This window comes from Equus przewalskii, chromosome 19 (genome assembly GCF_037783145.1).
Source record: "Equus przewalskii isolate Varuska chromosome 19, EquPr2, whole genome shotgun sequence".
NCBI lineage: Eukaryota > Metazoa > Chordata > Mammalia > Perissodactyla > Equidae > Equus > Equus przewalskii.
In genome coordinates, this window is record NC_091849.1 from 52,044,891 (window position 1) to 52,062,389 (window position 17,499).

Consider the following 17,499-nt stretch of genomic DNA (forward strand, 5'->3'; position numbering starts at 1 on the left):
TTTTAAATTTAGAATATTTCAATGTTAACATTTGGTCAATTAAAATAAAATCTTATTCTGACCAGAGAACACAACCTGAAGATTATACAAAAATCCAGTTTTAGTCTGAAAATTGGTCTTTATTTTTAGGGTCTAATTTTAAATAGAGAGTAAATCAAAAGAGCAACAAAGAAAAATTGCCAAAATTTGTTTTTCCTGGGAGAGTTAAGGCCAGATGATAAGAAGAGTGGAAGATTCCTTTTCATCCGTAACATTGACTGTAATCCTAATACATGCATACGCAGCCATGCAATTCTTATGTTCTTTTCTCTTTATAAGATTTGGAAGAATATATTTAATTATTAAACTAATTTGATGTAAAGTAAGACTTCAGAACTAAATAATAAAGGATTAAATGTTTTATCTCATTTTAAATAAAAGTAAATATATAGGTTCTGAGTCTAATGTGATATAACTGATCTTTTCCTAAGAGTAACTTCCAAAGAGTGTTGCTGTTACTTCAAAACTGTAAGGAATACCTCTTTTATAGCTACTTTCATATAAGTTCACAAGCCCAGTAAACCGACACTCAGATACTGGACCAAAATTTGATCTCCAAATTATCCTCCAGAGTTTGGTTGCACTCCAGCAGTTAAATTAAACCGAACATGATGTTGATTGGCTACTAGCAAAGACCTTCATACACCCGTGCTCTAGGCTGTGAAGGTCATTCCAAGAGTACTCAAAAACAGTGTGAGCACTGAAAGCATTGTGAAATTAGTACATAGGCTCTGGGAAAAGCCAGCTCTGAAGGGTCACACTCCCTGGAACAGAAAAGTGCTGATGTCTTTGTCTACCCATCATAACCTCATAACATCAGCTAGTTTGTTCTAAAAGTGATGCCTTTGGCAGAACCATAATGTTGGCTAAGCTCACCTCTGGAGTGGCTCCATCCGTTAACTCTATACTACTGCCTACTCCCTCAGCATATGCTCTCTGGCTATCTGATGTTTGTCCTCAATGCATTAGGGATCCACGTGGGGACCTCTCTAAGTCCTGTTTCAGACAGGTGGACAGAGATTTAATTAGAAAAATTGTTTGTCATTTTATGTTCATGCAGTTAACATGTTAGCCCTCCTGGGTGACACAAGAATTTTATCCTAAACTTAAAGTTGGACCAGTATTTCTGAAGATGTCTAAGGAAAGGCATTAGTGGTAAAATACTGAGAGGAACTTGCTAGGCTGATTTGGATGGTGCATTTTGGTGTCCCCAGGTCACAGCCCCACAGATGGCCTCAGCACAGGGCTAAGTCTGGATTTGTCCCCTAGCTAATTCACCAAGACACCAGAGAGCAGGTTTTCAACACTTTTGTGGTTTCAGAGGACACAGTTTTGTATCCTGTGTACTCAGTATGGCAAATCAGGCCGATGCTATTTTTCTGAGTGTGTTAAGTAAAGAAAAGAATAAACTAGATTCTCTTAAAGATCTAGAAAACTGTGTCAGGAAATAGTAGTTTAAATAAGACAAATTGTCTTTGAAAGAAGCTAAAAGTTACAAAATAAATAGGACATTTAAAAAATATACACAGACATAAAAAATAGTTATGCAGCCAAATAAAATTCAAGCAAGATGTCGGGAGCTGAAGAAGTGAAGGAGTTTGGAATGGTGGGAGTGATACAAGCCACAGAGCAAACTTGGAGATAGAATAAAGTAAGCAGGGAAAGTAATAAAGCGTGTCTCAGAGGTAAAGCCCAATGAAAGTTTTCAAAAAGAGAGTGGAAAACAATTTTGCTGAACTGAGTCATTCTTAAATCTTCTGACCTTTCCTAAGGATTTCAAGTGAATTTGGATTAAACCTTCACTGAGGTTCAGAAATATCTGTATAAGAGCAACATATTGTATACCATTAGAGTTCAAAACACTTATGCTTTAGGTGAAATTTTCCGATTCATGGGCTGGTATGGATAGTGAAGGTCACCATTTTCAAGCCTTTGGTTTTATGAAAGAGATACAAATAGAGGAAGTGACTTACTCAAAGCCAAAAGCCAAGAAGTCTCAGAAATGATCCTGGAAGCCAGGGTTCTGACTCCTTGACTATTATTTTTTCTCCATTATAAAAGTATTTTCTGAACCAAGAAATAGTTACACTAGCATTTGAAAAACTTACATTTGATTCTGAACCCTTATATTGAAAGTCAAAGCAAGGAATCAAGGAATTTCTCTTTTCTTTTATGAAATACATAAGAAATGATTTTCTTGAGAATAGCAGAGGTGGTGGTATAGTATCACTTGCTCCTGTGAAATATATCCAGCAGAATAATAGATGAGAATTGAGAAGGAAGTAGGAGGTTATAGACACAATACATGCTGAGTGTGTAAAATGTGACAGCATTTGCACTACAAACTTTTATATATGAAGTAGTTACATAAAAAACATGTATATACAAAAATACATTTGTAAATGCATTATATTAAAATGAATTATTTTAGAATAATTTTAAATTAGCAGCCAGACAATTTTGATCTGGAAAAACTATATCTTCTGAGAAAATTGGATGGATAGAAGAAAGGTTATGACTTTGTTGTCTTTAATTAAAACTGAGTAAAAGATTAAACATCAAGAATGAGATTTATTCCAGGTATCCAACAAAAAAAAATCTGTACCAAAATTTCATCCACCCCAATTTCCTCGTAATCTGATCACTCATATTAGTTTATCACGGTAGCATGATCAAAATGATAACACGTATAATTTTCTGCTACTGGTTGATTAGTTTCTCTAGTCTACTACTATAGAGGGGCAGAATTATGACTCTCTTGTTTCTTGTTTATCATTGTCATTTCTAGTGCTTAGTGTAACGCCTGTTTACTAGTAGGTGGTCGATAGATGGGTGTTGGAGAAAGGAACAAACTGATATATATATATATATATATATATATAATACACACACACATATATATATAGCAAGATGAATTTATATATGTATATAAATTTACACATATGTATAAAACAAGATGAATTCCATGTCTACTCTAATCAGATTAAGATCCTAATTTTCAAGACGATTATAAACATAAAAGTATGCCATGTGGCTTTTAGATATTTTATAAGATAGATTCATATCAGCCTGGATTAGCTTAAGAATGGTCTCCTGAGTAGTGAAACTACATACGGGTTTAAAAACCAAGAACTCGATTTATTCCACTATACCAGATTAACATGGATGAATTTCCAATTAATATTTCTGTCATCAGTTTTTATGGTTTCCTTAGTTTAGTTACATTCATTTCAAAAAATACATATTTACCCATGACTATATGTAAGACATTGTTCTAGGTGCAGGAAATACAAAAGTAAGTAAGATATGGCTTTTGCCCTCAAGGACTTTCACTTGATAGATTTCTTAATGAAGAATTCATGAATATACGGAACGTGAAAGGAACAAGGAACTAGAAGCATCTTTGAAGTTGCTAAGACAATAGAGCAATACCAAAATCAGACAAAAGTTATGACTGAAATTATGACACAGTTGAACTTGTTGGAATACATATATATATTAACGACATTTGGCCTTCATTTGAGATTGCATAAAGGTTTGAAGACTAGTTTAGGGTTCAAACAAAAAGGGCTATGTGAATTATTAGAAATACCATGTACCATTTGAATATTAATCAATATTCTATTTGAAACAGGTGTGGCTGCTGACCGAATAGCAATTCAGTCCAACGGTCGATTCACAGCCAATCTGTCTCCTCAGAATTTGATCTCTTGCTGTGCCAAGAACCGTCATGGATGCAACAGTGGAAGCATCGATAGGGCTTGGTGGTACCTGAGAAAACGTGGGTAAATAGCTGCCAAACACGTGTTTCTAGGATTCTTATGACTGCTACTAGGGTTAGAATAAGGAAAAAAATATATATTTCAAGATTTTTACGAAAAAATCTACAAATATATGCTACATCTGTATAAATGTATACTGTATTTAAATATATACTATATTTAGTATCTACTGAGATTATAAACTATTGGAAACAATTATTTGAAGAACATACACATTCCCAGCTAAATTAATAGGAAGACTCAACTACGCATTGTCCTCTTGATCTCTGAGCCAGATAGTTCTACTGAGTTCCCGTGGAGGGAATAGAGCAATTAATGTTGCTGAACCCTTGTTGAGTCTTTCAGTAACTCAGATAGATGAACAGATAAAGACAGCTAAAATTGGATTAAGATGAGTAAAATAAAGAAGTAATTTATAGGTGCCTCAGCTCATCAATATCCTTAATTGTCCCCATCCCGTCTGATGAGAAAAGGCAAGTTACATTTCCTTACTCTCACGTAGGACACTCTCTGATAGGCACACATCCTTGTGTCTGTTATAAGAGCTAATCTACTTAACAGCTGAGTTATTCAGCTAAGGAAGCTGCAGAAGATAACCAGTAGTATACATAAATATTGCTCTAATCCACTGAGTGCTGGGGGTCTCCTATAGAATAGTTAGATAGTATGAAAGAGTGAGTGTCAGATATTGATGGGTGGCAATACATTTCTTAAAAACTTTTTTTCACAAGTTTTTGCCTAATAAGGTGGTGCTTAGAAAGAATCACTTGGGCTGATACTTTCCTGGTGTAATAGTGATTCATTGGCTTCTGTTTTGTGCAATGATAAAAATTAAAGCCCTTTAGAAGCTTAAAAATATAAATTATTAAGACCCAATTAAATCTCATTGTGTTAGTCTGCTCTGGTTAACATAACAAAATACCAAAGACTGGGTGGCTCGAGCAATAGGCACTGATTTCTCACAGTTCTGGAGGCTGAGAAGAACAAGATCAAGGTGTTAGCCAATTCCGTTCCTGATGAGAGCCCTTTTCCTGGCTTGCCTTCTCTCTGTGTCCTCACAGGCAGAGAGAGCGCTCTAGTTTCCTCTTCTCATAAGGGCACTCATGTCATCACGAGGGCGCCACCCTCAAGATCACATTTAAAGCTAATTATCTCCCAAAGGCCCTGTCTCCAATTGCCATTACTTTGGGAGTTAAGGCTTCAATGTATGAATTGGGGGGTGGAGGGAGACACACAATTCAGTTTGCAATACAAATTATCCCAAAGCAACATATTTAATGCAAGACTTTTTTTTGAAGTGTTTAGTGTTTTGAATGGCTTTGCTTTCATCATGCTCCTTATTCAGATTCTCTTACTCTGTTGGACACTATTGATCTTTCTTGAACGAATCTTATTGGATACGTCAATGGCCCGTTCAACATTCAATATCAATGAAACCAATTCCATTGTTTTATTTTCTTTACTGTATGCTTCTATATTCAATGAATTATGTTAGATTTGGAGCCAAATCATTTGTACTTTTCTATGTTCAGTTTCAGAATCAGAAATCAAAATTATTCTCTTTACTTTTTGTATAATGTATACATCTGATAGCTTTCTAGTTTAACTGTTAGTATTATATTAGTGTATACCATTTCTCCCAAAACATCATGAAGTACAAACATATAATAATTGAAAGCTTATGAGAAGATATCTATAACTTAATAAAAGGGAAAAAAAACACCCTTCATTCTAAAACTTAAATAATTTTTCAGAACACTCTATCTGGGTATAGTAAAATTTATTGTCTTTTTCACATCAAATTTGGCTCTTCTACTTTATAATTATAGCTGCAGAATGGAGGAGTCCTTCCCCTGCTAACATTAACACAGATTTGATTGATGGTCACTTTTCATCTTAAGGAAATTCTACACTGTAGGTAGAATTATTTATTAAAGTGGATTGAAGCAGGATTATTAAAATTGTAATGAAGAAATAAGTAGGGGGCAGGGAGTGTAATGTCATTGAGCTACTTGTTGGAGTCAGTCAACATTTTGAAGCTTGCTCATATAAGTAACCAGAATAATTTGTGAATGTTTAATTCAGTAAAATTACATATACATAAGATATTATGGCATTTTCCTAAGTATTACCTTTACTTCTCTGCTTATTCCTCATAGACTGGTATCCCATGCATGTTATCCACTTTTCAAGGACCAAAATGCTACCAATAATGACTGTGCCATGGCAAGTAGGTCTGATGGGCGGGGCAAACGGCATGCCACAAAGCCATGTCCCAACAACATCGAGAAATCTAATAGGATCTACCAGTGTTCTCCTCCATACAGAGTCTCTTCCAACGTAAGTCCAAGTGACAAGAGTTAACAATGGTTGACTTTGTAAAAAATATGCAGCTGTGCTGTTATTAAAACTACCTGTTTAAAAACTACTTAAAACTATTATATTCTAAAATAATGCTATGTTGCCAGGTATAATTTTTTGATATTCTTAAAGTGTCCATTAAAGACTTCAGTTTGGGTATGATTTCTGATCTTTGTAAGATTAGCAGAATGAGCGATTGGTTTAAATTTGAAAATGCCCACAGAAATAGAATTTAAAATTATGTTTTGTATATATATTTATATATATATATTTGATAAATAAAAGCTAAAAAACCCCTTTTTCACTGAGTTTTCTTGTGTTAGTAGGTCATTTCGTCAATCCTTTGCTTTATTCCACGAAATAATTGAAACAGACATTGCCATAATGGGAAAACGACTCCTTCGGATTCTAGTTTGTCATATTAAAAGCCCAGGCAAATTTTCCTTCATCAGATCGGTGTTACCCAGTCTTCTCACTTTCAGAATATCTGAACTTTTTGTGGCTTCCAATTACCTGCAGAAAACAGTCCAGTATTCTTACTGTGACATACAGGCCTTTCGTGATTTGGATCTGGCCGAATGCTTTTACAGTCTCATGTCCTGCCAGCATCTACCCCCTCCACCTGCCCACAATGTCCTGATACATATGACTACTGTCTGCTCCCTACATACACCATGTCCTTCCATGCTTCTCTACTTAGCCAGATTCCTCTGACACAGATTCTTATCCCAACCTATTTCCACTGGTAAAATCCCACATATGTGTCAAGGCCCAGGTCAGAACTTCATCTTGTCTGTGAAATTTTCTTGACTCCTAGGCAGAATTAATTTTCCTTTCTTGTTTGCATCCGTGGTACTTTGTGCTTGTCTCTGTAATTGAATTTATCATATCGTAATGCAATTAGTAGTGTTACTGTCTGTCTACTCCACCAAAATGTAAATACCTTGAGGGTAGGTTCAGGGTTAATGTTTGTTTCTACCTAGTTTCTGGTATATACCCTGTGATCAATGTGCATCGATGAATGAATGAATGAATGACCTGCCTCCTTACTAACACCTGCATTATATGTTGGGTGGCAACATAGAAATATTTGTATGCTAAAACTACACTAAACTTCACTAAACAATCATCTAGAATCAGTCTTGTGATCAAAAGAATGGAGCTGACACTCATCTCCACTGATAAAACGATTTTCACTTCATTATTTTTTCTTTATGACCATAAAATGTCATTATATTTCCTCTCCATTCCAAAATTATCAGTGGTAAAAGTCAATGAAATAAATGGGTGCATCTTGTTTTTAGCAAACTTCATCAGTGCAGCATTTCACATGTGAGTATTTCAAAGCATGATTAAGAGCAAATTGCAAGTGGTCAAGGCACCTTGGATTGATAACTCCTAAACCGATTGTACAATACCTAACATTATAAGCCAGACAATAGTTTTATACTCTGATAACAAGAATGATGCTTATTGATATTTTTCCTTCCAGGAAACTGAGATAATGAAAGAAATCATGCAAAATGGACCAGTTCAAGGTAAGCTTGAATGAAATATTGTTGTGCTTTATTTGTTCCTTTAATAAACATCATTACATTTTAGCTCACAAAAATGGAGCATAATAAAGGAGAGAAAATTTTGACTTTTAGAGTATTTGTAAGATTCAATAGTTCTAAGATTAGTGCAATAATGGGAGATATGCTCACCTAATAACTTCATTAGGTTCCTTTTTATCTTAAGAAGATAGACTCATTCATAAATTGAATTCTTAAATATTAATGACACATTTGATGAAAGTCTGGTAAGTCTTTCCAAAGTGATCATGGACCAAATAGACAGTCAAATATGAAATGCTAACTGATGGAGCTCATTTAATTGTTCAGTCATATTTAAGAATTATACATAAGGGCCGCCCCCATGGTGGAGTGGTTAAGTTCGTGTGCTCCGCTTTGGCAGCCCAGGGTTTCACTAGTTCAGATCCTGGGCGTGAACATGGCACCACCCATCCGGCCATGCTGAGGCGGCATCCCACATGCCACAACTAGAAGGACCCACAACTAAAATATGCAACTATGTACTGGTGGATTTGGCAAGAAAAAGCAGAAAAAAAAAAAGATTGGCAACAGTTGTTAACTCAGGTGCCAATCTTTAAAAAAAAAAAAAAGAATCATACGCATTGTTAGAAATTTTCTCATCTTCAGTTAAAGGGATTAGGTAATGGATTGAAAAAAAAAATCAAAGTTTAGCAGTAGAAACAAAGTAGATATTTTCCTTTTCCTATAAGCTCAGAATAAATCAAATAAGCCAGTATGATTTTTGTGTTGTATAAAGGGCTTTCTATTTTGATCAGTTTTGTAAATGTATTATGGATAGTAAACTAGCAGTAAATAAGAAAATAATATACTGGCTTACTGTATATTGACTTTGATTTTTAAGATATCATCTCTGATACATAGTTTCTCTGCTGACTTATTGAATTGTATTTTGCACCAATGGCCTGGATAAAGATCAGTCCAGAGCATGTATTCCCTGTACTAAACATTGCCTTGAAGTCCAGGGAAGAGCAAATCCAGTGAAGCCTAAATGGAAATTCAGGTTGTGAACACTGCAATACCCAAAATATATTATCAATGCAGTGGAATAAGCCAAATAAATTCAAATCAACCAAATAAATTTAAATAAACCAAAATTAAATTTCAAGCATTTGATATATACCTAAAGAACTATTGGCCAGTGTTTGTTTTGTTTTTCTGAAGACAGACCTAATTAGTATTGGCTCAACATCTAGAGAAACCATGGATTTAAAAACTGTGTTGGAAGAATTTTTATTGGTCGTTATCACTACCTAACATTTATGAGAAAGCAAAGCTTATACTAAACATGACCCGAATTTAATTTTAAAAATCTGAGGAACTTACATGAAACCTGAAACAAAGAAGAGATTTTTTTTTCTCCTTACAGTTGTGTGATTTTTGTTTGGCTGTTATAAGAGCGAGGAATTCATGTGTAATTTAAATCTGTGATTCATTAAGTGGACTTTATGTGACAAATAGCACAGGCATTTGAACTCAAGGCTGAATTCAAAATTCCAACTTTGGCATCTGCTACTTAAATGACCTTGGGCAAGTTATCGAACCTCTCTGCATCTTCAAATCTTTTGTGTTAGTGTTTTAAGTTTCTCCCTCTTTAATCAGTCAAAAGATATTTGGATCAAAATTATTCAAAATGGAGAGCAATTTAGGTTTATTTTATGGTCAAATACTTAGATGTTCATGAATTCATAAAATGAATCAAAAATAAAGAGATAAAATTAGAAAATAATGCTGTTGAAATCCAAATTATTCAGCATCTATCTAAGAAATGTTTGTTGAGAATCTGTCTCCTGCTAGTTGAGCTGTCAGAAAGAGAGCTCTGAGCAACGTGGCTCCAGCCTGCCCTCATGCCTGTTAGAGTTCTGGGTAATAAGTTGGCTGCAGTTTCTCAAAAGTAAGATTGCACTACAGTAGCTTATATGGTCACATTTTTATGGGTTCCTCAAGTCTGTTCTGCTATCAGAAATTGAAGGAAGGAGCCACCTTCAAGTTAGTTGTGATGGCGTCTCCCTCATGTTCCTTTAGTTGGCAGTCTTTCAGCAATGAAGAGTATATTTTATTCACGGTGCTTAGAGAGAGCAGAGAAGAGCTAAAGGAGCCAACGGTTCTGTAGAAGAGAAAAACCAGTAGTGATGTCTTCACATTTTTATAAGTGCTGGTTGACTCATCTTGCTGTCAATGCAACGTGATTGTTTGCACGTTGTTGCTTGGGCTAACATACAGCGTTTTCCTCCTCTCTCAGTACAAAGGAATGTCAAAGGCAATAGAACGCTGAACAAACAACAGTGTGTGCATTCTTCTGAAATCTATGGAATTAAAAATAAGTTTAGGTGCTGGAGAGAGAACAAAAGCCGAGATCTGCATAGAGTACAGTTATATAAATTCTTAAAATCCCACGGGAATGTGTTTTAAAGTAGCTAAAGAAGATTTAACCTCTTTTGAGTATATATGAGCAGCATCAGAAAAGACATGGAACACTACAAAATGAAATAAGACGTGGAATATTAAAAGTCATATTTGATTTTGGAGTAGGAACTTCATTTTAGGATCTATCAAATGCTAGTGACCTTAGTTCTTATTTTATTTAAAATGCATATCAAACTAAGATAGAGAAGCACTGCACACAGTTATCAAGGTATACTTATCTAGTCCCAGTTGAAAATATTTTCACTTCACGTCTTCTAGAAGAGTTTAGAGTCTTCACCCTGAATTGCCCAAGCCCTTCAACAAAGCAGCACACAATGCAGAAAAGAAGAAATCTGGGTGAGGGAATAGAGAGCTTTATAAAGTACCAACTCTTACTTTCTAAAGAATACAACATTGGCTTAGCTCTGCAGAGCTGAAAGGATGAAATCTTGTCAGAGTATTCCTTTGCCAAGGGTTTGCTTTTTATTCAAACTCACCAAGGGAAGGTTTGCATTTACTTCTAAGGATTAAGGACAATTACCGTAAGCCCAGTTTGCTAGCTTCACTGTTTGCGAGTAGCTTAATTGGAATTTTAAGAGGCTTGTGGTGAAGCCCAAGGTTAATGGAGAAATAGCAATCACTAGCCAAGTGTAGCGGGTCTTTGTGGCAAGGGGCTCCGTTCCTGGTAATAGTGCTTCTGTCAATTTAGAATAGATGGCCATTTAAAGGTATATTGTGTACTTAAGTGATATTCAAAATAACTAAGGGTGTTTTTATAAGAGAACAAGAAAATATTGCAGTCAATTAAATTAGTAGGAAAGAAAATTAGACCGAATTGCAAAATTCCTTCTTAGATTCTACTCCTGGCAATTTACCAACCGACTGTTCTGAGAGGCTTTCTGGAGGTTTTAAAAGATAACTGTTTAAAACCATGCCATTTGTCTTGTTGGATTTTATTTTAGCCATAATGCAAGTCCACGATGATTTCTTCCATTATAAGAAAGGGATATATAGACATGTTACCAGCACACATGAAGAACCAGAAAAGTATCGAAAGCTTCGGACACATGCCATCAAACTTGCTGGGTAAGGCAATTTCTTAAAAATCTTCATTTAACGTTTTTGGAAAATGAAACTGAAAATAAGTGTATGCAGTGCATTTAGGTACCAGAATTCCCCTTGGTATGAGAGATTCTCATACAGATTAAAAATTATCTAAGCCTTGACACTATTCATGATTATTTAAAAATCCTGTTAAACAGTAACTCAGTATTCTGGGGAAGTAGATCATTTCCTGTGTCTCACTTATTTGTGTTTGTGTCATAAGAATCTGTTCTAAGGGCAAGGGAAACACGTTATTGGAATAAATTCTACATATGACATAATCAAGGGAAGGGTACAAACTCAAAGTGTATAAGCATTTGGGGAGACGGTTGTGGATGAAATTAAAAATGGTAGAGATTAAGCAAGAAAAGAGGGTAGGGTCACCTTTAATTGAATGTATGATTATTTTTTATATTCATGTGAGAACCATGGAAATTACATTTATCAAATTTGCAAGTAAAATACATTCAGTTCTACAGGGCAAGAAACAGGTTCAAAATTGGTTGCATTTCAAGAACAAATCATTTCACAAATAGACCCCATTCAGAGAGTATGGTCATCCAGACTTTCCCCAGTGCCTGTTCAATTTCATTCTGACGCTGCTCAGTCTTCAAGCTCTTTCTCATAGCGTCTCACTCCAATTCAAACGGAGTGCTGCAGAGAAGGTGTTTGGGGTATTTTTTTTGTTTCTGTTCAAAATCCTCACTTTTCTCATCTTGCCTATTATGGTAAACAATTTCATTCCTACTGAACGTGTCCCTCCTGCTTACATTTGTTTGAGCCTACATGAAAACAACCTCAGCTACAGCCAAGTTGTTACCTTCTCCTTACTAATCTTTGGAACTCTCTGAGTCAATTCTAAGGTACATAGACAAGTTATCCTCTGTAAAGTCTCTTTAATCATCATCCCTGTTTTATTTTAAATAGTCTAATATTTCAGTTACAAAATTACCACATTTCATTGAATCTGAGATACTACTGATTTTATGACTTGTCTTGATTTCAGGGATGTGAAAATATGTGCATCTTAGAATTGAAATATATGGTATTTCATATTAATGTAGGATATTGAAAAACTACAGATGGAAAAAAATGTAAAGATAGCTTCCCCATCCAGAGATAACCTCTCCCGAAAGTTTGAAGTATTTTCATATTTCTCCTAGATATATAGCTACAGAGAAAGGTGGCTAAATACATAACTAAATATATTTCATGGGAAATTGAGAGACTGAAGTACTAAAACTTTTATGACAAGAAAAATTTTGCTAAAATTTTTGTTAGCAGTATATAAGAATGCCAGTTTCTCAATATTCCTTCAAACACTGAGTATTTCGCTCTTCCATTTTAATAGGTTTATTCTGTATAGTTCCGATTACTCAGGATCGCTCATCTTGAGAGGCCTAAGATAGTTTCACATTACTCTAAAATTTTAGGTTATATGGAAGAAGGTGCTTGCTTTATTTTAGTCTTTTAAAAAGTACCATTTTTAAAATAAAATGCATACAAGCTCACTAAATTCATATAAAATGCATATATGCTCACAAAAATTCATGACCTAGAAAGAAGACATTAAAAAAAAAAATCCCAAATCCTAATAATCTTCCCAAATCATTATTAACATTTGGTGAAAAGCATGTCAGGTAAAAAGTCTGTCTCTCTCTCTCTGTTGATGAAAAGTTAGATGAAAATAGAAAGACAATATTGGATGTCATTTAAAAATGCTAATATTCAGGTTAATTGTGCTTGAATTTAATAAAATAATGTGAAATGAGGTTATTGTGGATTCTTCAACACAGGAAATGCTAATTCCTAAAAGAATCTTTTACACTTCAGAAAAAAATATGTTAAAAGATTTAGAAATTGGAGTAATAGTCCATTTTTAGCTACATATTTCAATTTCAGATTATATCTCTTGATTTATTAATAGACAAGATGAGAAATTTTATCATTTTTATACTTCTTCCCACCTCTCCTCCTCTCATACATATTTGTTGGTAATATTATTATTTTTATATATTAAAGGATTACAAAATTTGCATTCTGATCTGAAACCCAAATATCCATAGCTGTTTATACTTTATTGTATATTGATGGAGTCAATGATAAGCAAATATCTTTAGTCTTTTCTGTCCTTGAGTTTAATCTTTATTAATTATTTTGTTGGGTGAATTTTATTTTCCAGTAATTCTTTATTTTATCAGGAAGGGCTCTTCATGCCTGTAGTCCCTAATTTCTTGCACATTTGAGAAACTGTTCTCTTTCAATTCAAGAATAACTTTATTAGGTATAAAAATCTGAGACTATAGAACCTTTAGAACTTGGTGGATGTGGTTCCAGAGTTTCTGACATTGAGTTTTCCTGCAGAAAAATCTCTGGCCAACTAGATGCTTTTGTCTCCTTACAAGTGACATGACTTTTTTCTACTTGAATACTCATGTTAATTTTTTTTTGTCTTTGAATTGAATATATTTACTTTTCTACATATTATACATATGCTGGATATTCTATATCTCCTATTATCTTTTTAACAATGTTTATATTATAATTTTTTAATCATTTCATTGTGTATGATTTTCTCTGCTTTTTCCATGTATCTGACCATTAGTTGTATTGGGTGTTCATTCTCCAAATGGCTCTCACCTCTGAAATGTTTTTATTTTTTCTCTTCCTTTTCTTTAGATTGTCTTTCTTTTTTTTTTCCTTAACTTTTACTTGAAGTAACATTGGTTTATGACATTATATAAATTTCAGGCATACATAATTATATTTCGATTTGTGTAGACTACATCGTGTTCACCACTCAAAGTTTAGTTGACATCCATCACTATGCTCTTGTGCCCTTTTACCCCTTTTACTCTTGTCCCTTTCCCCTTCCCCTCTGGTAACCACGAATCTAATCTTTGTATCTATGTGTTTGTTATTGTTGTTGTTTCATCTTCCACATATGTGTGAAATCAAAAGGCATTTGGCTTTTCCATCTGTTTTATTTTGCTTAGCATAAGGCCCTCGAGGTCCATCCATGTTATTGCAAATTGCAAGATTTCATCCTTTTTTATGGCTGAGTAGTATTCCATTGCCTATATATACCACACTATATATATACACTATATGTATCTCATCTTCTTTATCCATGCATCTGTTGATGAGCACTTAGGTTGTTTCCAAGTCATGGCTATTGTGAACAATGCTGCAATGAACATAGGGCTGCATATATCTTTGTGAATTAATGTTTTTGTGGTCTTTGGATAAATACCCAGAAGTGGAATAGCTGGATCGTGTGGTAGTTCTATTCTTTGTTTTTTGAGGAATCTCTATACTGCTTTCCATAGTGGCTGCACCAGTTTCCATTCCTACCAGCAGTTTTACGAGGGTTCCCTTTTCTCCACCTCCATTCCAATACTTGTTATTCTTATCTTTTTAATAACAGGCATTCTGATGGATGTGAGGTAATACTTTGTTGTAGTTTTAAGTTGCATTTCCCTAATAATTAGTGATGTTGAACATCTTTTCATGTGCCTATTGGCCATCTGTATGTCTTCTTTGGAAAAATATTTGTTCAGATCCTCTGCCCATTTTTTAATTGGGTTGTTTCTTTTTTTGTTGTTCAGTTGTGTGAGTTCTTTATATATTTTGAATATTAACTCCTTATTAGATGTGTGATTTGCAAATATCTTCTACAAATTGTTAGGTTGCCTTTTAGTTTTGTTGATGGTTTCCTCTGCTGTGCAGAAGCTTTTTAGTTTGACATAGACCCATTTGTTTATTTTGATTGCCTTTCAAGGTCTTCTTTGAGCTATATTTAGAGAAATCATGTCTGTAATTTCTGTGAGTCCATGTCTGACTTCTCCAGTTACCTTGAATAATTCCTTTTGAACTGTATATTCTTCATGTATCTTTTAAAATATTTAATCTCAAATCTACGCATTTCACCATTACTTCCTCTCTTTCCAGTCCACTCACTCCACTACTCTGACCTCAATAATCTTTCAGCCCCATACATTCTACTAATGAATTTGCCATTCAATCTGACCCCCGTTTAACTGCCCCTCTTCTCCTCGATGCCCACAGTCCTTTCCTTATTTCGTCAAAATTCCATGGCAAATCATTATAGCCACTCCTACATACCCTGGATTCCTCTGCCCTTGTTCAATTCATCATAGCTTAGCAAAATCTCAGCTCTGGTTAAATTCCAACCAGCTTCTTTTGTACCTACAGCTGTGCATCTGAACACAGCGAGAAAAAATTCATAACTATGCTGGTTTCACTGTAATTGATAACCACAAATTTCAAGTAGTTATTTAATACTACCAGGCAGTCATATTCTGAATTCCTATTCTGCTCACTGTCACACTCCTCAAGTGATTATCTCAAAACTTTTCCCTTTTTCTTGAATCCTCAATACCTCCACCTTTGTGCTCTTAGCTGATAACCTTGAATTCTATTTTACCGAAAAGATTAAAGCAATCAGAAAACAACTCCCAGTGTCACACGTGCAACTATCAGCGTGCACTCCCTCATACTCTTTCTTTCCATTTCTTCCATAGATGAACCATCTGAGCTCCTATCTAAATCCCTCTTGCTATAGTGTAGTCCACAATCCTTCTCCATGATTCAAGAACATGCAGAAGCATTTTTTTCCTTTTCTTCTCTGTAGTTTTTATTTCTACCACCATATAAACATGCCATTATTTTTCAGATATTATGAAAAACCACAAAAAACAAAAAAACCCAACTTTCTCTTGACTCCGCTTCCTCCACCTTCCATTTGCGTTCTCTCCTTGCAGCAACTTCCTCACAAGATTTGTCTGACCTCACTTTCTTCAGTTCTTCTCTGCCCATTTTTTTCTTAAACCTCTCCAATCACTTTTTCATTTCCCCCCTCCTCTTCATAAAAATATTTACTTAAAGATTATCAGTGACTTCCACATTGCTCATCAGTCAATATCCAGACCTGCTCATCTCTTCCTTCTGGTTTTTCCTTACTGGCTGTGACTTTTCAGTATTCTTTGCTATTCTTTTTTCTTTCCCTGTATTTCTATGCTTGTTAATGTTCGAGTGTCCCAGCCTCAGTTCTTGGTCCTTTTCTCCCTTCTATTCCCACTTATTCTCTGGTGAATTCATCGATCCCTGAGCTCATCCTGGCTTTCAGTGCCATCTAAACTGGACACCAGCTGAATTTATGTCTCCAGCCCAGGTCTTTCTTCTGAACTCCAGACTCATACATTCCATGACCTACTTGACATCCCCACCTAGATACCTAATAGTTGGCTCAAATTCAGCACTTCCAAAACTGAAATCCTAATCTCTTCCATTAAAGTCGCTGAACAGCATCAACGTTTTCCATCTTAGCTGACGACAACATTGTCCTTTCATATACTCTGACTGCAAACCTTGGAATTATCTTATTCCTTTCCTCACAATTCACTTTCAATGTCAGAAACTCTGTTGGCTTTCAACTTACATCCAGAATCCAACCACTTGTCACTACCTGAATTGCCACCACCCCTGCCTGAACCACCATTCCTCATTATTTTGTACTTGGATTACTGAAGTAGCTTCTAACAGGTCTTTCTGCATTTACCTTTATCCTTGAGAGTCTATTCTCAACAGAGAAACCAGGGCATTCCTTTTGGAAGATTGCTCAGATCTTGTCGCCCCTTTGCTGAAAACCCTACAATACTTTCCCGTTTCCCTCAGAGTAAAAACCAATGTCCTTACAGTGGCCTACAAAGGCCTGCGTGATCTGAGGCCTCTCCATCTGCCTGCCTGCACCCCCATCAACCTTCTGCTCTCGATTTCTATTCATTGTACCTCTTGATCCTGCTCTGGTAGTCCTTTCATGTTTCGAAAACCCACACCTCAGGATCTTTCCCTCTGCCTGAAATGTTCTTTATCAGACTTCTGATTTCTTAGTTTCTGTGCTTCCATCGAATCTTTGCTCAGATCTCTCCTTCTCAGTGGAGCTTCCCTGACTGTCCAATTTAATGCTGCTACCTGCCCTCTCCTCCAGCACTTCTGATCCTTCTTCCTTCATCTATTTTTAAAAAATCTTTGTCATAGCAATTAGCACTTTATAATGTGCTGTTTAATTTAATGAGCTTTTTATGATGATTATGTATTGTCTGTCTCTTCTACTAGAACGAAGCTCTATGAAAGCGGGTGTCGCTATTACTCACTGATGTAGCCAAACCACCTTGTTATTATTAATACAATAT

At 35.2% G+C, this 17,499-nt stretch overlaps 1 protein-coding gene across 1 annotated transcript in view; it reads left to right on the plus strand.

Annotated features, from left to right (window-relative positions):
* The window catches only part of TINAG (tubulointerstitial nephritis antigen), an 88,386-nt gene that overhangs the window by 24,414 nt on the left and 46,473 nt on the right, over positions 1–17,499 (plus strand). The window contains exons 6-9 of the mRNA XM_070584804.1: positions 3,674–3,824; positions 5,981–6,161; positions 7,675–7,720; positions 11,143–11,266. Of these exons, the coding sequence (XP_070440905.1) occupies positions 3,674–3,824; positions 5,981–6,161; positions 7,675–7,720; positions 11,143–11,266 (502 nt within the window). The remainder of the gene's footprint in view (positions 1–3,673; positions 3,825–5,980; positions 6,162–7,674; positions 7,721–11,142; positions 11,267–17,499) is intronic.